The 27,445-nt window shown below is 38.0% G+C and overlaps 1 protein-coding gene across 2 annotated transcripts in view; it reads left to right on the top strand.

The window, feature by feature from the left end:
• The window catches only part of DNAH6 (dynein axonemal heavy chain 6), a 325,727-nt gene that overhangs the window by 138,929 nt on the left and 159,353 nt on the right, over positions 1-27,445 (top strand). For both annotated transcript variants that reach the window (XM_024242264.2, XM_054547993.1), the window contains 7 exons: positions 2,467-3,022; positions 3,788-3,910; positions 12,532-12,714; positions 13,264-13,407; positions 23,507-23,728; positions 24,546-24,693; positions 26,545-26,702. In XM_024242264.2, coding sequence (XP_024098032.2) covers positions 2,467-3,022; positions 3,788-3,910; positions 12,532-12,714; positions 13,264-13,407; positions 23,507-23,728; positions 24,546-24,693; positions 26,545-26,702 — 1,534 coding nt within the window. The remainder of the gene's footprint in view (positions 1-2,466; positions 3,023-3,787; positions 3,911-12,531; positions 12,715-13,263; positions 13,408-23,506; positions 23,729-24,545; positions 24,694-26,544; positions 26,703-27,445) is intronic.

The following is a 27,445-nucleotide window of genomic DNA, read 5'->3' as shown; positions in this document are numbered from 1 at the left end:
ATGAATGATTTTCATTGAAACCTACTTATCTGAGGTATTATGTTATGAGACTCTAGATCTTATTTAAACTTGTTTTAGCTGGCTTTTCCTGATGCCACACCAGCAAGAGAAGTTAGAAATGCAACTTTGTTACTGCCAGGTGGGGATGGAATTCAAGCTTTATTGATATCTGCTGGGAGCAGTCATTTCTGCTGTGTAGGGGTGGGAGTTCCAGCTCCCTGGCAGTCCTCCAGTGATATTGTCCTGGATAGAAGAGTAGAAGCACCTCATTACTGCTCCCCACGTGACCTCCACTGATGCCACAAGGGAAGACAGCTTTATTACCCCTGGACAGTGGTAAAAGTCCTGACTCTCCACTGAGCCTCCTCTGATTCCACCCATCAGAGAGAGGAAGGGGTGCTTCATTATTCTTGGGTAAGGCTGGAAGTCCAGGCTTCCCATATGGTCTCCACTAATACCAAAGGGGGCATCATTACTTCCCAGTGAGGATGAAAGTACATCCCTATTTGGCCTTCTCTGACACTGTGGGGGAATGAGAAGAGGAATTTCAGGAGACTTGTTACACCCTAGCTAGAGTGGAAGTCTGGGCTGTGCACTCAGTGTCTGCGGTGAGGGTAGGAATAAATACCTCAGGATTTTTCTGTGGTGTTTGGTTAGAGTAGAGCAGTTATTGCCTAAAAGTTTTCTGTCTTGCTGGGCTGCCCCTTTCCTTGTCCTTTGGATAAAGACAGTAAGCTTTTCCTGGGGCTTTTTTTTAAAATCTGTGCCCATTGGCATTTCTGGATTGCCAGGATGTAAAAGACAAAAAGACACAAGGGACTAGTCACTGTGTTATTGCTCGCATCTTAAGTTACCTAGCCAGTCTGACTTCTCTCTACCTTTCAGAGTCTTCTTGTATTTATTTTACTTAATGTACAGGGATTTTAGTTGTACTTAATGGAAGGAATAGGGAAAAGTAAATCTGTTCCATCTTTCTGGAGAAATAAGTTGGTTGACACTTTCATGTATTACCTTTAATACATTTCTATTTTTACAGCTGTTGCTTTTTCAATTCGTTATATATCATGAGCGTCTTTTTCATGTTACTATATATGCAGGAGTCTATTTTTTTTACTGCTGCTAGATTGCTATTATATAAGATGGTACTTTGAGACATAATAAACCTATAGAACTACTTTAACATGAAAGGTCTTATATATGGACATTTAGATTTTTTCCTAATTGTTTTCTATTCTAATAATGAATATTCCTATACATATATCTTTGCACACGTATGATATTTCTACAGGGGAGATTCCTGGAAGTAAGTTTCCTAGGTCACAGGGTTTGCACATTTTTTATTTAAATAGATTAAATCAAATTGTCCTCCAAAGATGACTCACCCTTTTACATTAACATAAGTGGTTTTACGAAGGCGCCTATTTCCCCATAAGTGTTTTAAAGAGAGGCCAAATGTACTAGCCTATTTTAATATTCATTTCTTTAACTATTAGAGTCATTGGGCATCATTTCCTATGTTCATTATTTATTTATAATTATTATTCTTGGAGCATGTTCCTATTGTACTCTTACTTATTGATTTATAGAAACTCATAACCTTTATCTGATATAAACATTGGAAATGTTTTTCTAAGTCTGTCATTCATGCTCTAAGTTTGTATATAAAGCCTTTTATCTCACAGAAGTTTGATTTTTGTCTGTTTTTCTTTTTTCATTGTCAACTTTTTTTACAGTTGTAGATTTCCTGCCTTTCTTAGAAAGACCGCCTTACCACAATGTTGCAAAATTTAGCTCTTGTACTTTCTTCTAGTACTTTCATCACTTTATGTAAGGTTTTAACTGTATCACAAATGTATTTGTGTATATAATGTGAGGTAAAGATTTAGCTTCTTTTTTCCCATTGAAACATCTCATACTAACTGTTTCCTATAGAAATAGTCACATTTTTCCTTCCTCCCTTCTTGCATGATACTAATTTTAATTATATATTCATCTTATTTTTTTGAATAGCCACATACAGTTAATGAGTATATGTAAGTGACTTTAGGAAAAGTTGAGCTATAAACATAATTTTTAAATATAATTTTAAAATAATTTTAAATTTGTGAGATATTTTATAATTTTTTTAATAATTAAAAATAAGTTCATCACCTTCTATATGTTTGGTACTATGCCATGTACTATGGGAAATACAGAAAGAAACATAAGAGATATCGCTTACTCCCAAGAAGCTCCTAATATACTTAGGAACATTGGTCTACTATACAGGAAACAAACAAAATCATACATGATGTCAGAGAAATGATAGATTCTGGTACAGCACATAGGACAAACTAATACTGTACATGTCAGAAGAGAAAGATCAATGAGAAACAGTAAGACTCATAATATTTCATTGATTGTAACAAATACGGGAAAATATCAATGACCAGTTGTTCCTAATTGATTTTATTTTTGTTTTGACAGTGGAATCATATCTGACCTTTTTCCTGGAGTCCAAATTCCAGAACACGATTATGGTATTTTACAATCAACAATTGTGGATGTCATGAATGGACAAAATCTTCAGCCTGAGATGTGTATGGTGAGAAAGGTGATACAGTTTTATGAAACTATGCTAGTAAGGCATGGTGTTATGTTAGTCGGGCCAACAGGAGGTGGCAAGACCACAGTTTACCGAATACTAGCAGAAACTTTAGGGAATTTACAAAAACTTGGGATAGAAAATCCCTTTTACCAAGCAGTTAAAACATATGTTCTCAACCCTAAATCAATTACCATGGGTGAATTATATGGAGAGGTTAATAACTTAACCTTGGAATGGAAAGATGGTTTGATGGCACTAAGTGTCCGAGCAGCTGTGAATGATACTTCAGAAGACCATAAATGGATCATCAGTGATGGGCCAGTAGATGCTCTTTGGATTGAAAACATGAATACAGTGCTGGATGATAACAAAATGCTTTGCCTGGCTAACAGTGAGAGGATTAAACTCACACCTCAAATTCACATGCTTTTTGAGGTAAGTGTACACATTACTGTGGAGTGAAATAATTCGTTAAATTGGCATACTATCATTACATTTTTTTCTCACACTGATGTAGCCTTTACTATCTATAATGTCTATTATTGTGTTCTGTTTACTTACTTATTAAATCATCCTTTTGTAATAGATTGACAGTCAAAGTCTCAAATGTTCTTGTCTCTGTAAATAGGAAGTACAATAAACTCTGGCTTCCCTGAGAAAGAGAGAGAGACAGAGAGAGGAGAGAGAGAGAGAGCTTTGTATCATTTGAAATGCATTTTAAATTAAAAATTATTATATTTAGTAAGAATAAATTATCCCACCATGATATGAATATTTGATGAGGGATTGGGAGAGGAATGGGGACCAAGTACAGCTACCAACATTATGAAGGATGCCACCTGTGTTCTATTCATTCATCAAATACTGATTGAATGTCTACTATGTGCTAGGGATTCTAATATAAGAATGAACAGGAAAAAAGAGAAAAGCAAAGAGAAGAAAGAAAAAAATAACTAGCCCTGCCCATAGAGTTTGACAGTATCCTCCTGTACTTGTGGGAATTTTTTTCACCTTATAGGTCATTTAACTTTCTTCCTCCATTTCTAATTACTTATTGCTCTCCCACTCTCTTCCACATAAAGCCCTTCAGTGTTGTTAGACTTTAAAAGTGTGAATCATTTTATAAGTGTGAACATTGAAGTTGGAGAAATAAGGAAGTATCATATCAGCTGTTTCCTGTTCAATTTTCTTCAACTTTAGGTGCAAGATCTGCGGGTTGCCTCCCCTGCAACAGTCAGTCGATGTGGAATGGTGTTTGTGGATCCTGAAGAACTGAAATGGATGCCTTATGTTAAAACTTGGATGAAGGGTATTTCTAAAAAAGTAAGTGCCATCAGATATTCCCCAATATCTCCATCTGTCAGGACTCACGTTGCCTTCTAGTGCACAAATAACAATAGGTTAAGGACTCATGGTGCTTGATTGAGGGGACTTCGTTATTTTACCTAGTCCTCCCTGTGAATTCCTGGAATCCTCCAGGAATGTTTATATACTCCCCAAATCTGTCCTCATTTCTTGTTACCCCAGCCTGCCAGCCTGCCTACTCACCCTGCCTCCTGCCTATTCTGCCTGGCTTCTCCCCGGACTACAAACACAAGCCACTTTTTTGAGTCCCTAAAAACACAGCTACAACAGCCTGAGGCATTGAGACTTTGCAGAAAGCTTGGGAGTAATAAAAGGAAGCAAAATGAAGAAAAAGAATATTTAAGTCCAGACCTTAACCGTCATTGTTTTTGGATTTTCAGAGCCCCTAACACCTCTGACACCCAAAGATAAAAGAAAACTCATTTACAACCTACCCCAATTGTAGGTGCAAGACCTAAGACACATTCTTACCCCAGAGGTACAATTCCACCCAAAGTGAAGGAAAGCTTATACATTGTTCTTCAAAACAACTCAGTTTCATACTACTTTCTGTAGCTTCTCCATTCTAACACAGAATTTTTCTCTTTAGCTTAGCTTAACAAGTAGTCCTTTGAGATGTTTCCCCCACGTCTCATCCCCTACTCCAAGTAAGCCATCTTCATCTCTGCCTCTCCCCCTCCAAAGATGAGCCAGAAAACTATTGTTTTCCTCCTTTTTTTGGCATCAACATTTTGAAAAATATTATGGTCTAGTCTCAGAGTACCTTATTAAAGACAATAATTCTCAGAATTGAGAGTCTGTCATTGGCTACCTTAAGATTTTTAACTTTTCTGAATTCACTTTTTAAAAAATTAACAGACATTTTTGTGCTTAGGGCAGTTTTAAGTTTATAGAAAAATTGAACAGAAATGAGAGTTCCCATGTACTCCCTCACCCCCAAACAGTTTCGCCTATTATTAACACTTTGTACTCCCTCACCCCCAAACAGTTTCGCCTCTTATTAACACTTTGCATAAATGGCGAACCAGTATTGATACATTGGTATTAACCAAAGTGCATAGGTTACATTAGAGTTCACTCTTTGTGTACAATTCATGGGTTTTGAAAAATGCATAATGTCATGTTTCCACCATTATAGTATCAGGCAGAATAGTTTCATTGCTCTAAAAATCCTCTAAGTTCTACATATTCATCCCTACTCCCCATCCCTTAACCCCTGCAACCACTGATCTTTTTACTATCTCTGTAGTTTTATCTTTTCTAGAATGTTATACAGTTGAAATCATACAGTACATAGCCTTTTCAGACTGGCTTTTTTTCACTTGGTAATATTCATTTAAGATATTTCCATGTCTTTCTGTGGTTTGGTAGCTTATTTCTTTTCAGCATTGGATAATATTTTTTGTATGAATGTACCACAGTTCATGTACCAATTCCCCTACTGAAAGATATCTTGGTTGCTTCCAAGTTTTGGCAATTATGAATTAAACTCTTAATAAGCATTAATGTGCAGGTTTTTCTGTGGACATAGTTTTCACCATATTTGGGTAAATACCTATGAATGTGGTTGCTGAATTATTTAGTATATGTTTAGCTTTGTAAGAAACTGTCAAGACTGTCTTCTAATGTGGCTGTATCATTTTGCATTCCCACCAATAATGAATGAGAATTCCTGTTGTTCACATATTTGCCAGTATTTGGCATTGTCAGTGTTTTGGATTTTATGCATTCTTTTTTTTTTTATGTTAATGTTTTCCTTTTTTTTTCAGTATTTTTTCTTTTTATTATTATTATTATTATTATTATTATACTTTAGGCTCTATGGTACATGTGTGCAATGTGCAGGTAAGTTACATATGTATACATGTGCCATGCTGGTGCGCTGCACCCACCAACTCGTCATCTAGCATTAGGTATATCTCCCAATGCTATCCCTCCATCCCTCCCTCCTCCCCCCACCCCACAACAGTCCCTGAAGTGTGATGTTCCCCTTCCTGTGACCATGTGTTCTCATTGTTCAATTCCCACCTATCAGTGAGAATACGCGGTGTTTGGTTTTTTGTTCTTGCGATAGTTTACTGAGAATGATGATTTCCAATTTCATCCATGTCCCTACAAAGGACATGAACTCATCATTTTTATGGCTGCATAGTATTCCATGGTGTATATGTGCCACATTTTCTTAATCCAGTCTATCATTGTTGGACATTTGGGTTGGTTCCAAGTCTTTGCTATTGTGAATAGTGCTGCAATAAACATACGTGTGCATGTGTCTTTATAGCAGCATGATTTATAGTCCTTTGGGTATATACCCAGTAATGGGATGGCTGGGTCGAATGGAATTTCTAGTTCTAGATCCCTGAGGAATCGCCACACTGACTTCCACAAGGGTTGAACTAGTTTACAGTCCCACCAACAGTGTAAAAGTGTTCCTATTTCTCCACATCCTCTCCAGCACCTGTTGTTTCCTGACTTTTTAATGATTGCCATTGTAACTGGTGTGAGATGGTATCTCATTGTGGTTTTGATTTGCATTTCTCTGATGGCCAGTGATGGTGAGCATTTTTTCATGTGTTTTTTGGCTGCATAAATGTCTTCTTTTGAGAAGTGTCTGTTCATGTCCTTCGCCCACTTTTTGATGGGGTTGTTTGTTTTTTTCTTGTAGATTTGTTGGAGTTCATTGTAGATTCTGGATATTAGCCCTTTGTCAGATGAGTAGGTTGCAAAAATTTTCTCCCATTTTGTAGGTTGCCTGTTCACTCTGATGGTAGTTTCCTTTGCTGTGCAGAAGCTCTTTAGTTTAATTAGATCCCATTTGTCAATTTTGGCTTTTGTTGCCATTGCTTTTGGTGTTTTAGACATGAAGTCCTTGCCCATGCCTATGTCCTGAATGGTAATGCCTAGGTTTTCTTCTAGGGTTTTTATGGTTTTAGGTCTAACATTTAAGTCTTTAATCCATCTTGAATTGATTTTTGTATAAGGTGTAAGGAAGGGATCCAGTTTCAGCTTTATACATATGGCTAGCCAGTTTTCCCAGCACCATTTATTAAATAGGGAATCCTTTCCCCATTTGTTGTTTTTGTCAGGTTTGTCAAAGATCAGATACTTGTAGATATGTGGCATTATTTCTGAGGGCTCTGTTCTGTTCCATTGATCTATATCTCTGTTTTGGTACCAGTACCATGCTGTTTTGGTTACTGTAGCCTTGTAGTATAGTTTGAAGTCAGGTAGTGTGATGCCTCCAGCTTTGTTCTTTTGGCTTAGGATTGACTTGGCGATGCGGGCTCTTTTTTGGTTCCATATGAACTTTAAAGTAGTTTTTTCCAATTCTGTGAAGAAAGTCATTGGTAACTTGATGGGGATGGCATTGAATCTGTAAATTACCTTGGGAAGGATGGCCATTTTCATGATATTGATTCTTCCTACCCATGAGCATGGAATGTTCTTCCATTTGTTCGTATCCTCTTTTATTTCCTTGAGCAGTGGTTTGTAGTTCTCCTTGAAGAGGTCCTTCACATCCCTTGTAAGTTGGATTCCTAGGTATTTTATTCTCTTTGAAGCAATTGTGAATGGGAGTTCACTCATGATTTGGCTCTCTGTTTGTCTGTTATTGATGTATAAGAATGCTTGTGATTTTTGTACATTGATTTTGTATCCTGAGACTTTGCTGAAGTTGCTTATCAGCTTAAGGAGATTTTGGGCTGAGACAATGGGGTTTTCTAGATATACTATCATATCATCTGCAAACAGGGACAATTTGACTTCCTCTTTTCCTACTTGAATACCCTTGATTTCCTTCTCCTGCCTAATTGCCCTGGCCAGAACTTCCAACACTATGTTGAATAGAAGTGGTGAGAGAGGGCATACTCCGAGCTACGGGAGGATATTCAAACCAAAGACAAAGAAGTTGAAAACTTTGAAAAAATTTAGAAGAATGTATAACTAGAATAACCAATACAGAGAAGTGCTTAAAGGAGCTGATGGAGCTGAAAACCAAGGCTCGAGAACTACGTGAAGAATGCAGAAGCCTCAGGAGCCGATGCGATCAAATGGAAGAAAGGGTATCAGCCCTGGAAGACGAAATGAATGAAATGAAGCGAGAAGAGAAGTTTAGAGAAAAAAGAATAAAAAGAAACGAGCAAAGCCTCCAAGAAATGTGGGACTATGTGAAAAGACCAAATCTACGTCTGATTGGTGTACCTGAAAGTGACGGGGAGAATGGAAACAAGTTGGAAAACACTCTGCAGGATATTATCCAGGAGAACTTCCCCAATCTAGCAAGGCAGGCCAACATTCAGATTCAGGAAATACAGAGAACGCCACAAAGATACTCCTCCAGAAGAGCAACTCCAAGACACATAATTGTCAGATTCACCAAAGTTGAAATGAAGGAAAAAATGTTAAGGGCAGCCAGAGAGAAAGGTCGGGTTACCATCAAAGGGAAGCCCATCAGACTAACAGCGGATCTCTCGGCAGAAACCCTACAAGCCAGAAGAGAGTGGGGGCCAATATTCAACATTCTTAAAGAAAAGAATTTTCAACCCAGAATTTCATATCCTGCCAAACTAAGCTTCATAAGTGAAGGAGAAATAAAATACTTTACAGACAAGCAAATGCTGAGAGATTTTGTCACCACCAGGCCTGCCCTAAAAGAGCTCCTGAAGGAAGCGCTAAACATGGAAAGGCACAACCGGTACCAGCCACTGCAAAATCATACCGAAATGTAAAGACCATCGAGACTAGGAAGAGACTGCATCAACTAACGAGCAAAATAACCAGCTAACATCATAATGACAGGATCAAATTCACACATAACAATATTAACTTTAAATGTAAATGGACTAAATGCTCCAATTAAAAGACACAGACTGGCAAATTGGATAAAGACTCAAGACCCATCAGTGTGCTGTATTCTGGAAACCCATCTAACGTGCAGAGACACACATAGGCTCAAAATAAAAGGATGGAGGAAGATCTACCAAGCAAATGGAAAACAAAAAAAGGCAGGGGTTGCAATCCTAGTCTCTGATAAAACAGACTTTAAACCAACAAAGATCAAAAGAGACAAAGAAGGCCATTACATAATGGTAAAGGGATTAATTCAACAAGAAGAGCTAACTATCCTAAATATATATGCACCCAATACAGGAGCACCCAGATTCATAAAGCAAGTCCTGAGTGACCTACAAAGAGACTTAGACTCCCACACATTAATAATGGGAGACTTTAACACCCCACTGTCGACATTAGACAGATCAACGAGACAGAAAGTCAACAAGGATACCCAGGAATTGAACTCAGCTCTGCACCAAGCGGACCTAATAGACATCTACAGAACTCTCCACCCCAAATCAACAGAATATACATTTTTTTCAGCACCACACCACACCTATTCCAAAATTGACCATATACTTGGAAGTAAAGCTCTCCTCAATAAATGTAAAAGAACAGAAATTATAACAAACTATCTCTCAGATCACAGTGCAATCAGGCTAGAACTCAGGATTAAGAATCTCACTCAAAACCGCTCATCTACATGGAAACTGAACAACCTGCTCCTGAATGACTACTGGGTACATAACGAAATGAAGGCAGAAATAAAGATGTTCTTTAAAACCAATGAGAACCAAGACACAACATACCAGAATCTCTGGGATGCATTCAAAGCAGTGTGTAGAGGGAAATTTATAGCACTAAATGCCCACAAGAGAAAGCAGGAAAGATCCAAAATTGACACCCTAACATCACAATTAAAAGAACTAGAAAAGCAAGAGCAAACACATTCAAAAGCTAGCAGAAGGCAAGAAATAACTAAAATCAGAGCAGAACTGAAGGAAATAGAGACACAAAAAACCCTTCAAAAAATAAATGAATCCAGGAGCTGGTTTTTTGAAAGGATCAACAAAATTGATAGACCGCTAGCAAGATTAATAAAGAAAAAAAGAGAGAAGAATCAAATAGACGCAATAAAAAATGATAAAGGGGATATCACCACCGATCCCAGAGAAATACAAACTACCATCAGAGAATACTACAAACACCTCTACGCAAATAAACTAGAAAATCTAGAAGAAATGGATAAATTCCTCAACACATACACCCTCCCAAGACTAAACCAGGAAGAAGTTGAATCTCTGAATAGACCAATAACAGGAGCTGAAATTGTGGCAATAATCAATAGCTTACCAACCAAAAGCAGTCCAGGACCAGATGGGTTCACAGCCGAATTCTACCAGAGGTACAAGGAGGAGCTGGTACCATTCCTTCTGAAACTATTCCAATCAATAGAAAAAGAGGGAATCCTCCCTAACTCATTTTATGAGGCCAGCATCATCCTGATACCAAAGCCTGGCAGAGACACAACAAAAAAAGAGAATTTTAGACCAATATCCTTGATGAACATTGATGTAAAAATCCTCAATAAAATACTGGCAAACAGAATCCAGCAGCACATCAAAAAGCTTATCCACCATGATCAAGTGGGCTTCATCCCTGGGATGCAAGGCTGGTTCAATATACGCAAATCAATAAATGTAATCCAGCATATAAACAGAACCAAAGACAAAAACCACATGATTATCTCAATAGATGCAGAAAAGGCCTTTGACAAAATTCAACAACCCTTCATGCTAAAAACTCTCAATAAATTAGGTATTGATGGGACGTATCTCAAAATAATAAGAGCTATTTATGACAAACCCACAGCCAATATCATACTGAATGGGCAAAAACTGGAAGCATTCCCTTTGAAAACTGGATTTTATGCATTCTAAGGGCACGTAGTAGTATCTTGTTTTAATTTGCAATTTCTAATGACAAATGGTTTGAGCATCTTTTCATATGTTTGTTTGCTATCTATGTATCCTATTTCGTGAGGTGTCTATTAAGGAAGGTCTTTGGCCCACTTTGAAATTGGGTTGTTTGTTTTCTTATTGTTGAATTTTAAGAGTTCTTTATATATTTTGAATTCAATTCTTTATCAGATTATATCTTTTGCAAATATTTTCTCCTAGTCTATGGCTTGTCTTTTTATTTTCTTAACAATACTCTGGTTTCTCTTCAGATTGTATAAATATTTCATCTTCTATTCTCTTAACAGTGTGTTTCACAGAGTAGAAGTTAATTTTAATGAAATTCAACTTACCAGTTTTTTCCCTCATGGATGATGCCTTTGGTGTCATACCTAAAAAGTCATCACCAAGCCCAAAGTCATGTAGATTTTCTCCTGTTATCTTCTAAAAACTGTATATTTTGTGCTTTACATTTATAATCCATTTTCAGTTAATTTTTAGGAAGGGTATAAGGTCTGTGTCTAGATTCGTTTTTTTGCATGTGTATATCCAGTTGTTCCAGCACCATTTTTTGAAAAGACTGTCCTTTCTCCATCAGATTGCCTTTGCTTTTTTGTTAAAAATCAATTGACTGTATTTATGTAGGTCTATTTCTGTGCTCTCCATTCTGTTCCATTGATCTGCTTGTCCATTCTTTCACCAATAATCCACTGTCTTGATTACTGCAGCTGTATAGTAAGTCTTGAAGTTGGGTAGTGTCAGTTTTTCAACTTTGTTCTTTTTCTTCATTGTTGTGTTGGTTATTCTGGGTTTTTTGCCTTTCCGTATAAACTTTAGAATCAGTTTGTCAATTAATCCACAAAGTAACTTGCTGGAATTTTCACTGAGATTGTGTTGAATTTGTGGATGACATCAGAGAAATTTACATCTTAAGACTATTTTGTCTTCCTATCCATGAATGTGGTATTTCTCTCCATTTATTTAGTAGTTCTTTAGCTTCTTTCATCAGAGTATTATAGCTTGTCTTATATAGATCTAGTACATATTTATAGTTAATTTATTTTGGCACTAATGTAAATTGTGTTATATTTTTAATTTCAAATTCCAATTGCTCCTTGCTGATGTATAACAAAATGATTGACTTGTATATGTTAACCTCATATCCTGCAACTTTGCTATAATTACCTATGAGTTCCAGTTTTGTTTTGTTTTGTCAATTTGGGTAGATTTTCTACATAGACAATTATGTTATTTGTAAACAAAGACAGTTTTACTTCTTCCTTCTCAATCCGTATACATTTTATTTCCTTTTATTGTCCTATTGCATTAGCTAGGACTTCAGGACAAAGTTGAGTAAGAGTAGTAAGAGGGGCTGAATTCACTTTCAAATATTTGGAAATTATTTTTCTACCTTACATAGATATTAAAATGTTGTCTTCAGTGTTTCTTCTTTTTCACTGTTAATAATTGTGAAAGAACATCAATGTAGAAGAGTGCATGAAATATGTATTGGCAGCTTAAGAAATAATTATGAAATTAACACCTCTGAACCCATTGCCAGACCAAGAAATAGAACGCCATCAACTACCCATAATTTCCCCCATGTATCCCTTCCCAGTCATAAAAGGTTTCCTTAAAATTTAATTTGTTTAATATGTTGTGATAGTTATAGCCTTTGGTCTAAATGTCACTGAATATATAGAAATATCCAGATTTTAACCAACCTAATTCTAAACTTAATTATATATTTATCAGGTCTTGCTAAACTATCATTTGTTTCATTTTCAGCTGACTGAGGAAACCCAAGAATATATATTGAATCTTTTCCAACGTTATGTTGATGAAGGTTTACATTTTATCAATAAAAAGTGCAGCCAAGCAATTCCACAAGTGGACATCAGCAAAGTTACTACACTCTGTTGCTTATTGGAGTCCTTGATACTTGGGAAAGATGGAGTTAACTTGGCAATGGTACGAAGAGTTTTCTTACTGCTATGAAGCTAGAAAAATTAGATTATTATATAAGTTCTTTGCAAAGAAATGACTCCATTCTAAAATATAACCATTTGATTTTTAAGTTAATTTTTCAGGGGACTAATAGCTATGATTACATTCTTAGAATCTCAAAGCTACAAGTAATGTTAGCTGTATAGTTTATTCCTCTACTCAGTTTCGAATTCTCTTACAGTCTACAACATATTCCCAATACAAGATGTTCTCAATCTGCTTACATACCTCCATGCAGGCATTTAAAAAGTTATAATAATCAGTTGAAAGACAAACTTGGACTTTTTTCCCCTACATATTCCTTCTCATTCATTTTCTCATCAGTGGTTATAATGTATAACTATAAGAAAACACTACTCTGTGAACCATTGAGTGAAGTATAAGAAACATACACTGTGCCCATTTAAAAATGTGTGAGTCTAAATGAAAGAAAATATCTTTACACTTTGCAGCTTAGGATTCTTTTTATGTTCATGTATAAAATATTAAGTCTGTTTCTCTTAATTCTTTCAGGAACAAACAAAATTGAACACTATACTATGTCAGACTTTTGTATTCTGTTATTTGTGGTCCTTGGGTGGAAACCTAACCGAAAACTACTGTGATTCTTTTGATACATTTATTAGAACACAATTTGATGATAATCCTGATGCCAGGGTAAGAACTAAATAAATTCTATTTTAACATAGTAATTCTGAATTATTTAAATTTTAAGATTAAAACTTTAAAAGCTTTAGTTCTATTGAAAATATAACTTATACACTAAGCTGGTTCCTAAAATTATTCATGTTTTTCCAACCATAGATAACATTTATCATATTTTTTAAGTTAGGAGCCCTCTCCCAGTCATATTAAAAAAGTAAGATGTATAAGTATATAAAAACTCTCTACTGTAAACAAATATTGAATTCTAGTTAGTAAATTTATTTTTCACAGTGTGAAAATAACATTGTGATTGGTTAGCTATCCTGAATTGCTGGAATGTACTTGCTATATATTCTAAGATTGACTAAATAAGTAAATATATTGAGAATAATGACAATGAATTTCTCAATCTAAATCACTGTTAGAGAAGGGATTTACAAATATGTATGGAAGGAGAAAAATTAGAATGCACTCTGTTTTATTGGATTGGTATTGCAGGTCTCAGTACTCATTAATATTCAAAATGTTAACATACATACATGCAAATGTATGAAAATTGCCTGGGCACATGGCTCACACCTGTAATCCCAGCATTTTGGGAGGCTAGGCAGGAGGACCACTTGAGGCCAGGAGTTTGAGACCAGCCTGCACAATATAGCAAGACCCTGTCTCTACAAAAAAATTTTTTAGTATCCAAGCTCAATAGTGCACACCTGTAGTTCTAGCTACTTAGGAGGCTGAGGCAAGAGGATTTCTTGAGCCCAGGAGTTTGAGGCTGCACTGAGCTGTGATCTTACCACTGCACTCCGGCCTGGGCAACAGAGAAAGACTCCGTCTTTAAATAAATAAGTAAATGTATGAAAATTGATGTGTGTATACATACCTGTAAATTTTCTAGTCCATGTGCTGAAAGGAACTAGACACAAAGACATCTTGATAGCAGCAATAAGCGTATCTAGTATACTTATTTTAAATACTATTGTCATCCTCCACTAAAGAAAATGAGAAATTCTTAGTAAAATAGTTGATTTCAAGACTGTATCAGGGAAAATACAAAACAACTATTTTATGTTGCATAGTAAAAAAGTGCTCAAAGAATGATGTGACATGTCAAAAAACACAGAAGGCAGTTTGAAGAGACTTCCACTGGTCAAAAATTGATAGATTTAAACATCAAAATCAATAATCATAGTATAGGATCATAACCCTTTTAGTAAAATAAAAATCTGTAAGTCCATACTCATAATAAAAATATGCATGACTATGTAAATAAGTAGGGAAGAAAGAAAAACTCTTTCTTATAGCTAATACCAACTAACCTATGTAGAAGGAATAATGGATAAAGTTAGAAAGTCATCACCTTGCAACCATTATTGTAATAATTGATTTAGGCAGGAATCATCAATGAATACTAAAATTAGTGGGTAGAAGTTTCATGATAAGCAGTATTTACATAGTTTCTAAGTATTTACTTAAAAAAAAACTTGTAAACAGCACCTTAGCTAGGTGATCAATTTAATTTAACTAACATCAAAGCAAACCTGTGCCTTCTTCCTGATATGGGGCACTGTGAAAGATATAATCTTGCTTCTGTGATATTTATTTCAAAAATGTATAACTTGAATCTAATCATGAGGTTACACCTGGAAAACCCAAACCAATGAATATTTTATAAAATAAACTGGACTATATTCTTCAAATATATCTATGTTATAAGAGACAAAGTTGAGAGACTTCTCTGAATAAAATGAGACTAAAGAGAGATAATTAAATGCAATGCATGATCCTGGATTGGATCTTAGACTTGGAAAAATATAGCTATAAATTATATTGTTGGAAAAAATGGCAATATTTGAATATAGAATGTAAATTAAATAATAATATGTCAGTATTCAATAAATTTTATCACCTAAGTATTTTTTTTAAATATGTCTTTTTGTCTTCATCCTTGCTGCCTTTGGATAACGCAGGTTTTTATCATTTCTTCCATGGGCTATTAAAATAGCCTATTTATTGTTCCTTTTGCTGCAGTCATATATAATTCACCCTCTCTACTAGTATTCTTAAAATTAAAGGTCACAGTCTATTAACTGGTCATGAAATCAAGTGAAAGGGTCACAGCCCAGTTTTTAAAAAGGAAATATCCTCTATTACAACTTTTAGTAAACACTATATTGGAGAGTCTAGCCAGTGCAATAAGGCAAGAAAAAGAAATAAAACATATAAACTTTGGAAAGGAAGAAGTAAAATAGTCATTATTTGCAGGAAAAAAATGACTGAATATGTAGAAAATCCTAAAAAATCTACAAACAAATGATTACAATTAATAAGTACATTAGTAAGGCCCTTGGATATAAGGTCCACAAAGAGTTAACAAATGAAAATTTAAAAGAATGCCATTTATAAAAGCAACAAAATACCAACTACTTAGGAATAAAATTAATGAATGATGTGAAAGGCCTCTGCTGAAAACTACAAACCATTGTTGAGAGAAATTTTAAAACATCTGTATAAATGGAGAGATATACTATGTTCATGGATTGAGATACTATTATTAAGTTATCAGTTCTTTCCAAAATATTTTGAAGATTTTAGGCAACTTCAATCCCAAAATCCCAACAGATTTTTTCCATGAAATCTGACAGTCTCATTCTAAAATTTATATAAAAATGTAAAAGATCTATAATAACTGAGATAATCTTGAAGGAACACACATTTGGAGGACTTAACTACATGACTTGAATAATTCAAGACAATAAAACAGCAGCAATTCAGAGTGTGGCATTGGTGAAAGGATAGTCAAATAGACAAACTAGTATTGACAAAGAAGTGGAAGAAAGAAGCCTTCTGAGGTGCTGTACATGTTCTATATTTTAATCTAGGGTGGTTATATTAATATTTACATATATGAAACTCTCTAAATTGGACTCTTAAAAATTGGCAAAGAAGGTTATGTTATACCTTGAGGTTTAAAAAAAATACAACAGAAAGTAGAGTGAATTGCGGAGGTTCCAAGATGGCCAAATAGGAACAACTCCAGTCTACAGCTCCCAGCATGAGCAACACAGAAGATGGGTGATTTCTGCATTTCCAACTGAGGTACCAGGTTCATTTCACTGGGGCTTGTCGGACAGTGGGTGCAGCCCATGGAGCAGCGTGGCGCATTGCCTCACTCACGAAGCACAAGGGGTTGGGTAATTCCCTTTCCTAGCCAAGGGAAGCCATGACAGGCGGTACCTGGAAAATCGGGACACTTCTACCCTAATACTGCATTTCTCCAATGGTCTTAGCAAACGGCACACCAGGAGATTATATCCTGCACCTGGCTCAGAGGGTCCCACGCCCACAGATCCTCACTCACTGCTAGCACAGCAGTCTGAGATCGAACTGCAAGGTGGAAGCAAGGCTGGGGGGAGGGGCGTCCGCCATTGCTGAGGCTTGAGTAGGTAAACAAAGCGGCCATAAAGCTCAAACTGGGTGAAGCCCACCACAGCTCAAGGAGGCCTACCTGCCTCTGTAGACTCCACCTCTGGGGGCAGGGCATAGCTGAGCAAAAGGCAGCAGAAACCTGCAGACTTAATCGTCCCTATCTGACAACTTTGAAGAGAGTAGTGGTTCTCCCAGCATGGAGTTTGAGATCTGACAATGGACAGACTGCTTCCTCAAGTGGGTCCCTGAACCCTGAGTAGCCTAACTGGGAGACATCTCCCAGCAGGGGCTGACCAACAGCTCATACAGTTGGGTGCCCCTCTGAGACAAAGCTTCCAGAGGAAGGATCAGGCAGCAACATTTGCCGTTCTGCAATATTTGCTGTCCTGCAGCCTCCGCTGGTGATACCCAGGCAAACAGGGTCTGGAGTGGACCTCCAGCAAATTCCAACAGACCTACAGCTGAGGGTCCTGACTGTTAGAAGGAAAACTAACAAACAGAAAGGACATCCACACCAAAAACCCATCTGTACGTCACCATCATCAAAGATCAAAGGCAGATAAAACCACAAAGATGGGGAGAAACCAGAGCAGAAAAGCTGAAAATCCTAAAAATCAGAGCACGTCTTCTCCTCCAAAGGAACGCAGCTCTTCACCAGCAATGGAAGAAAGCTGGATGGAGAATGACTTTGACGAGTTGAGAGAAGAAGGCCTCAGACGATCAGTAATAACAAACTCCCCCGAGCTGAAGGAGGATGTTCGAACCCATCACAAAGAATCTAAAAACCTTGAAAAAAAAGATTAGACAAATGACTGACTAGAATAAACAGCGTAAAGAAGACCTTAAATGACCTGATGAAGCTGAAAACCATGGCACGAGAACTACGTGACACATGCACAAGCTTCAGCAGCCGATTCTATCAATTGGAAGAAAGGGTATCAGAGATTGAAGATCAAATGAATGAAATGAAGTGAGAAGAGAAGTTTAGAGAAAAAAGAGTAAAAAGAAATGAACAAAGCCTCCAAGAAATATGGGACTATGTGAAAAGACCAAATCTACATCTGATTGGTGTACCTGAAAGTGACAGGGAGAATGGAACCAAGTTGGAAAACACTCTTCAGGATATTATCCAGGGAACTTCCCCAACCTAGCAAGGCAGGCCAACATTCAAATTCGGGAAATATAGAGAATGCCACAAAGATACTCCTCGTGAAGAGCAACTCCAAGACACATAATTGTCAGATTCACCAAAGTTAAAATGAAGGAAAAAATGTTAAGGGCAGCCAGAGAGAAAGATCAGGTTACCCACAAAGGGAAGCCCATCAGACTAACAGCTGATCTCTCATCAGAAACTCTAAAAGCCAAAAGAGAGTAGTGGCCAATATTCAACATTCTTAAAGAAAAGAATTTTCAACCCAGAATTTCATATCCAGCCAAACTAAGCTTCATCAGTGAAAGAGAAATAAAAATCCTTTACAGACAAGCAAATGCTGAGAGATTTTTTCACCACCAGGCCAGCCTTGCAAGAGCTCCTGAAGGAAGCATTAAACATGGAAAGGAACAACCGGTACCAGCCACTGCAAAAACATGCCAAATTTTAAAGACCATCAATGCTAGGAAGAAACTGGATCAACTAATGAGCAAAATAACCAGCTAACATCATAATGACAGGATCAAGGCTAAATGCTCCAATTAAAAGACACAGACTGCCAAATTGGATAAAGAGTCAAGACCCATCAGTGTGCTGTATTCAGGAGACCCATCTCACGTGCAGAGATACACATAGGCTCAAAATAAAGAGATGCAGGAAGATCTACCAAGCAAATAGAAAACAAAAAAAAAGCAGGGGTTGCAATCTTAGTCTCTGATAAAACAGACTTTAAACCAACAAAGATCAAAAGAGACAAAGAAAGCCATTACATAATAGTAAAGGGATCAATTCAACAAGAAGAGCTAACTATCCTAAATATATGCACCCAATACAGGAGCACCCAGATTCATAAAGCAAATCCTTAGAGACCTACAAAGAGACTTAGACTCCTACACAATAATAATGGGAGACTTTAATACCCCACTGTCAACATTTAACAGATCAATGAGATAGAAAGTTAACAAGGATATCCAGGAATTGAACTCAGCTCTGCACCAAGTGGACCTAATAGACATCTACAGAACTCTCCACCCCAAATCAACGCAATATACATTCTGCTTAGCACCACATCGCACTTATTCCAAAACTGGCCACATAGGTGGAAGTAAAGCACTCCTCAGCAAATGTAAAAGAACAGAAACTGTGGTCTCTCAGACCACAGTGCAATCAAACTAGAACTCAGGATTAAGAAACTCACTCAAGACTGCTCAACTACATGGAAACTGAACAACCTGCTCCTGAATGACTACTGGGTACATAATGAAATGAAGGCAGAAATAAAGATGTTATTTGAAACCAAGGAGAACAAAGACACAACATACCAGAATCTCTGGGACACATTTAAAGCAGTGTGTAGAGGGAAATTTATAGCACTAAATGCCCACAAGAGAAAGCAGGAAAGATCTAAAATTGACACCCTAACATCACAATTAAAAGAACTAGGGAAGCAAGAGCAAACACATTCAAAAGCTAGCAGAAAGCAAGAAATAACTAAGATCAGAGCAGAACTGAAGGAGAGAGAGACACAAAAAACCCTTCAAAAAAAATCAATGAATCTAGGAGCTGGTTTTTTGAAAAGATCAACAAAATTGATAGACCGCTAGCAAGACTAATAAAGAAGAAAACAGAGAAGAATCAAATAGATGCAATAAAAAAAGATAAAGTGGATATCACCACCAATCCCACAGAAATACAAACTACCATCAGAGAATACTATAAACACCTCTATGCAAATAAACTAGAAAATCTAGAAGAAATGGATAAATTCCTGGACACATACACCCTCCCAAGACTAAACCAGGAAGAAGTTGAACCCCTGAATAGACCAATAATAGGCTCTGAAATTGAGGCAATAATTAATAGCCTACCAACCAAAAAAAGTCCAGGACCAGATAGATTCACAGCCGAATTCTACTAGAGCTACAAAGAGGAGCTGGTACCATTCCTTCTGAAACTATTCCAATCAATAGAAAAAAAGGGAATCCTCCCTAACTCATTTTATGAGGCCAGCATCATCCTGATACCAAAGCCTGGCAGAGACACACACAAAAAAAGAGAATTTTAGACCAATATCCCTGATGAACATTGATGCAAAAATCCTCAACAAAATGCTGGCAAACCGAATCCAGCAGCACATCAAAAAGCTTATCCACCACGATCAAGTTGGCTTCATCCCTGGGATGCAAGGCTGGTTCAACATACGCAAATCAATAAACATAATGCATCATATAAACAGAACCAATGACAAAAACCACATGATTATCTCACTAGATGCAGAAAAGACCTTCAACAAAATTCAACAGCTCTTCATGCTAAAAACTCTCAATAAACTAAGTACTGATGAGATGTATCTCAAAATAGTAAGAGCTATTTATGACCAACCCACAGCCAATATCATACCGAAGGGGCAAAAACTGGAAGCATTCCCTTTGAAAACTGGCACAAGACAGGGTTGCCCTCTCTCATCACTCCTATTCAACATAGTGTTGGAAGTTCTGGCCAGGGCAATCAGGCAGGAGAAAGAAATAAAGGGTATTCAATTAGGAAAAGAGGAAGTCAAATTGTCCCAGTTTGCAGATGACATGATTGTATATTTAGAAAATCCCATCATCTCAGCCCAAAATTTCCTTGAGCTGATAAGCAACTTCAGCAAAGTCTCAGGATACAAAATCAATGTGCAAAAATCACAAGCATTCATATACACCAATAACAGACAAACAGAGGGTCAAATCATGAGTGAACTCCCATTCACAATTGCTTCAAAGAGAATAAAATACCTAGGAATCCAACTTACAAGGGATGTGAAGGACCTCTTCAAGGAGAACTACAAACCACTGCTTAACGAAATAAAAGAGGACACAAATGGAAGAACATTCCATGCTCATGGATAGAAGAATCAATATCATGAAAATGGCCATTCTGCCCAAGGTAATTTATAGATTCAATGCCATCCCCATCAAGCTACCAATGACTTTCTTCACAGAATTGGAAGAAACTACTTTAAAGTTCATACGGAACCAAAAAAGAGCCCACATTGCCAAGACAATCCTAAGCCAAAAGAACAAAGCTGGAGGCACCACACTACGTGACTTCAAACGATACTACAAGGCTACAGTAACCAAAACAGCATGATACTGGTACCAAAACAGAGATATAGACCAATGGAACAGAACAAAGCCCTCAGAAATAATACCACACTTCTACAACCATCTGATCTTTGACAAACCTGAAAAACAAGAAATGGGGAAAGGATTCCCTGTTTAATAAATGGTGCTGGGAAAACTGGCTAGCCATATGTAAAAAGCTGAAATTGGATCCCTTCCTTACACCTTGTACAAAAATTAATTTCAAGATGGATTAAAGACTTAAATGTTAGACCTAAAACCATAAAAACCCTAGAAGAAAACCTAGGCAATACCATTCAGGACATAGGCATGGGCAAGGACTTCATGACTAAAACACCAAAAGCAATGGCAACAAAAGACAAAATAAACAAATGGGATCTAATTAAACTAAAGAGCTTCTGCACAGCAAAAGAAACTACCATCAGTGTGAACAGGCAACCTACAGAATGGGAGAAAATTTTTACAATCTACCCATCTGACAAAGGGCTAATATCCAGAATCTACAAAAAACTTAAACAAATTTACAAGAAAAAAAAATCAAACAACCACATCAAAAAGTGGGCGAAGGATATGTGCAGACACTTCTCAAAAGAAGACATTTATGCAGCCAACAGACACATGAAAAAATGCTCATCATCACTGGCCATCAGCGAAATGCAAATCCAAACCACAGTGAGATACCATCTCACACCAGTTAGAATGGCGACCAGGAAACAACAGGTGCTGGAGAGGATGTGGAGAAACAGGAACACTTTTACACTGTTGGTGGGACTGTAAACTAGTTCAACCATTGTGGAAAACAGTGTGGCAATTCCTCAAGGATCGAGAACTAGAAATACCATTTGACCCAGCCATCCCATTACTGGGTATATACCAAAGATTATAAATCATGCTGCTATAAAGACACATGCACATGTATGTTTATTGCAGCACTATTCACAATAACAAAAACTTGGAACCAACCCAAATGTCCACCAATGATAGACTGGATTAAGAAAATGTGGTACATATACACCATGGAATATTATGCAGCCATAAAAAAGGATGAGTTCATGTCCTTTGTAGGGACATGGATGAAGCTGGAAACCATCATTCTGAGCAAACTATCGCAAGGACAGAAAACCAAACACCACATGTTCTCATTCATAGGTGGGAATTGAACAATGAGAACACTTGGACACAGGGTGGGGAACATCACACACTGGGGCCTGTCATGGGGTGGAGGGAGGGGGCAGGGATAGCATTAGGAGATACACATTAGATTACATTAGTGTAAATGACGAGTTAACAGGTGCAGCGCACCAACATGGCACCTGTATACATATGTAACAAACTTGCACGTTGTGCACATGTACCCTAGAACTTAAAGTATAATAATTAAAAAAAACTTTGATTCTGGATAACAATAAAAAAAAGAAAGTAGAGTGAATTGCTCATAGTAGAGGTAAATATTTTACATGTTTGTAGATACACATATGTATGTATGTAGAGAGTCACAATGAAACATGAATTTCTTACTAAAAGTCACTGTCAAATGACCTTGGAGCAATATTGCTCTGTACAGCTGCCAGGATGAAACTTCTGAAACGCAATCTGATTATGTTACCTACCTGCTTAGAATCCCTCACTGGACTGTTGCTCTAAGATTTTTAATAAGTAAAGCTTTTTATAACTTGGCCCATCTGTATTTCCAGCCTCATCTCACTGTATGCAGCGCTCTCATGCTTCCCAGCATACACCATATTTTCCACGACATCAGACTTCTAATCCTGTTTTTTTAGTCTGGATCCTGAACCCCTTCTTCCCCACCCCATGCCATCCCTTTTTTGCCCATCTGACTCCAGCTTGTTCTTCAAGTCTGAGTTGTAGCATTACCACCCCTGGAAGCCTTCCTGAATCTGTAGCCATCACCATAACTCCCCTGCAAGTAGAAATGAGCCATCCCTGTATGTGTGTGTGTGTGTGTGTGTGTGTGTGTGATTGTAATAAACTCCTTTAGAGCCCTTATTTCCCCATGGGTATTAACTGAAGTGCTTTTGTCCCTCAGGGGAATTACCAGGTCATTGAAGACAGAGGCTGGGTCTCATTCAGCACTTGTCCTCAACATCGCAGACAGTATTTGGCATGGAGTAAGCCCTGTGAATGTTAAATTTAATTAAAAAGCTATACAATTCTGACATGGGTTTTAATATAATCGGTATAACAGATATTTCCATGCATTGTGTTGCATGATTTTGTTTAAATAACTAGTCTCAGATACCTAAATAACTATGTATCTACAAATAAAAAAGAAATCCAAATCCATTTAGGTTTTTTGACTGCCTTCTTTTCTATATGAGTATATCTACTACTGTGTGTCCATATTGCTTATTCCCTGTTGAAAGTGGTGTTTAATTTTGTACTTTAGCTTCCCAGTTCTGGTGATCTGTGGAGCATTCATATGGACTTTGACACCAAACGGCTGGATCCCTGGGAACGAATCATACCTACCTTCAAATACAACCGAGATGTTCCATTTTTTGAAATACTTGTCCCCACAACTGACACAGTGCGCTATGGGTATCTAATGGAAAAACTACTGGCAGTCAAGCATTCTGTGTTGTTTACTGGAATAACTGGAGTGGGCAAGGTAGGAAACTTACATCAGACAAGAAGTCCTCTCCAAATGTGAGGGTGTGGTGGCCTTAGAATTGTTAGCACCAGAAGTAATATTATTGCTGAGAGGAATTTTTTTTAGTGTTTAGCACTTTTGCAGGAAGAACGTTATGCTGAATCTATATTGATCCTGGGAATTGTTCCAAAGTTTGCCAGTTTCCGAACACATTCTTGGAGTTGATACTATATGAACTAGAGGGCCAGCGTTTGTGTTTAGGGGCTTTTATGTTTTATCCCTTGGTATTTTGGGGGCTGCCACTGCACTGGTTGGATGAGAATTGGGCAGAGGAGTTTGCATTCCCAAAACACTGTTGATAGAGATCAGCCCATCCCCTCCGGCCTGTTCACTTACACCTGATACAGCAATGGTATCCTTGACTATTTGGGGTTTTTTGTTAGAGTAGAATGGAGGGAGGAATATTGATGATTTGGGCTTCTTGGTTTTGGAGAATCCACATAAACAGGACTTCACCGTTTCCCCAAAAAAATATTCTAAAAGAAATTTGGATCTTTCTGTGACTCTTTCCATAAATTGGCTTGAAGAGTAGCCAAGATGGATTTTGGCATGAAACTAAATTAAAACTTTTTGCTAAGATAGTGCTGATTAGAATATCTCTTTGGTTCTGAAAAATATAACTAAATGGAATCTCCAGTAAGAGAAAGCAGACATTTCAATCTGGCTTTAACCTCTCTCTTTTTATCCTGTTTCTTACTCATTGTGCCAAATTATTACAGATATAACTGAAAGAGGTTATATTCATGTGACATTAATTAATTTATTTTAATTTAAGTCTGTGATCGCAAAAGGATTGCTAAATAAAATTCAAGAATCAGCTGGCTATGTCCCTGTTTATCTGAATTTTTCTGCTCAAACTTCATCTGCAAGGACACAAGAGATCATTGAGTCAAAACTGGAGAGAAAAAGAAAAAATATTCTAGGTAAGAATCACTATTTTAGTTTGTCCCACACAAATTATTCATTAAGCTAATAAATGACATAAATAGTGCATGTAATAAAATGACAATTGGACTTTTTATTTGCTTAATTTACTTGTAAAGGTGATTCTGTTCATGGCATCTTTATGCTAGCTATGTAGACGTGTTAGTGTTGCCAAGCAAGTCATTTATTTCTATCATCACCTTCAACTCGGAACATCTTCAGTCTCTGCCTCTCCATGGCTCTCCCTCTCTCCACCCAGGTTCTTCCAACATGCACTGATTTCCCCTTATTTAAAATAAACAAACCTCTGTATATTTGGCACATTGGGTTATCTGAACTCAGTGAGGAATAAGTATGAGACTGTTTTGGTTTTTTCTTCAGTCAGTACTTTCAGCCAGGTTTTGTGGAAGCTTCCCCACCCTCCCTTACTAACTGCTTAGATAACTAGCATAACTTTCTGGTCACCTTCAGACATTTGGAGTCTGGGCCAGTCTAAGCCTCAATCCAATACCCAATTCAAAGTTCCTCATCTCATCTGTCCTAAGCCAGGTTTGTGGCTCCAGGTACGTATGGGAGGTGAAGGGGTCATGGAATGCTCTTCACTCCTCCCCACCCTCCCTGTAGGAGGCTGGAGTATGCAGGGAATGGGAGGAGAAGAAGGAAAGGACAAGTTTCTTCTCCCTAGCCAGTGCTCAGATGGGCCTCTCTGTGGCTGGCCCCTGCTTCTCTAGCTGGCAGTGAGTGGTGTCCATGCTGCCTTTGAGGCAGGCTTTCAGAAGTGGACTCTTGTAAGCAACTCCCAAAAGAGCTGTTTGCAGGTCAGTCATTGGCCTTACTACTGGAAGTTTCCCTGAGGGTGGGAGTCAGGACCTCAGCCCTCACTCTCTAGCAGTCCATCTGCAGCCTGTTGCAGCTGGGGCCCCATTTCCTCAGTCCACAGTCTCTGGGGTGGTGCACCAGCCAGGGCTCAGGCTTGGCTGCCTCCCACATTGCTCACCATCCAGCAGGCCCTGTCATGCCAAACAATGGTGCCGCCAGCTGCTTCACTGCCTCCTCTCTCTGTCCCCTCTCTCCTGCTCAGGTAGGCAAAGGGCAACAGATGCCAGTCTATTTTCTGGTGGGGGCCCCAAATTCTTACAAAGGTTTATCTTAGACCCCTTCCTTACCCCCCACCCCTTCCTGCTACTTGGCTTCCAGGGGGCCACAGGATGGAGTGGAGCACTCAGTTTGCCTTGGAATCGCCTCCTGTAATAATCCCAACCACAGGGACATGGCTATTTGTCCATCGGGTTTCTCTTTCCTCTGCTATCACTCATTCCTTTTTCTAATGAGTGTGTATATTTATTTAAATGTGGCATTGTGCAGCCCCACTGCACTGGATTTCCCTTTGATGTGATCAGGATGCTTTTGAATATCTAATCTGGTTTCCCTGTGAGGGTGCTGTGATGACATATATGAAAGGAAACTTTGGCATTCTTCCTCTTCCTACTATGGAAAGAAAATGATGTTCCTCATTCATGCGTAAGCCACATGGTAGCTGAGGGCAGTGGGTGTGGCTGAGACAGAGGAAGGTTCACTCCTTGCTGGAGAGGGACCACCATCTTGTGTCCTGACAGTGAGGATAAGGGGCCACCTGGCATGACAATGTGGACGTCCTGACCAGGACCACATCTTCCTGAAGGGGCCTGGGTGGGGCCAGAAAGAAGTCTCTCCTCCTCCAGGCAGGACTCAGAACTGAGCTCTTTATGACCTGTAGGATGTCATTGAGTCCAAAGTCATACCCTAGCTTTGTCTTACATTTTCTAAGGGAAAATCATAATTCTTAAATTAAATTCATTTTATTTCCCTAGGAGCACCGGGAAACAAACGAATTGTGATTTTTGTTGATGATTTAAACATGCCCAGACTTGATCGCTATGGCTCTCAGCCTCCGATTGAATTACTTCGGCAGTATCAAGATTTTGGGGGATTTTATGACAGAAACAAACTGTTTTGGAAAGAAATACAGGTTACTTTAACTTTTAAATTACTTGGTGTGCTTAAATTTAAATGTCAAGGAAATATGATGTATAGTTAGTGAGACTACCATAACAAAGTACCACAGATGGGGTGGCTTACACAACAGAAATTTATTTTCTCATAATTCTGAAGACTAGGCATCTAAGAACAAGGTGTCTGCAGGATTGGTTTCTTCTGAACACTCTTTCCCTATGTCTTTACATGGGCTTCCCTCTGTGTCTGTCTGTGTCCAAATCTCTTCTTATAAGGACACCCGTCATACTGGATTAGGGCTTACCCTAATGGCCTCATTTTGGCTTATCACCTCTTTAAAGACCCTATCTCCAAATACAGTCACATTCTGAGACACTGAGTTAGGACTTCAACATATGATTTGGGGACAGAGGACACAATTCAGCCCATAACATGTGGCCTCAGTTTTTCCTCCATGTAATTCAATGCATTCAGTCTATATTGAGTTTTTGCCATGTTTGATTCAGGAGATCCATGGACAAGTAAAACAGTCCCTGCCTCCCAGAGAGCTTCAGAGGATAGACAGACATTTCTAATGCAGGGTGGTGAGAGGGGAGAGACAGGAGGGATTCAGGGGTGGGGCTGGGTTGAGGATGGGAGAAGCCTCCCAGAAGTGATGCTGGAGCTGGATTCTGAAGGCATGCATGCCAAAGCAGGGAAAGGGAGTGTTTTACACCCCAGAAGCAGGGAATGTAAAATACTACGGTGGTGTGAATTATG

The sequence above is a fragment of the Pongo abelii genome, chromosome 12, assembly GCF_028885655.2.
Source record: "Pongo abelii isolate AG06213 chromosome 12, NHGRI_mPonAbe1-v2.0_pri, whole genome shotgun sequence".
NCBI lineage: Eukaryota > Metazoa > Chordata > Mammalia > Primates > Hominidae > Pongo > Pongo abelii.
Note: the sequence above shows the minus strand (reverse complement) of the source record. Positions and strands in the feature narration are given on the sequence as shown.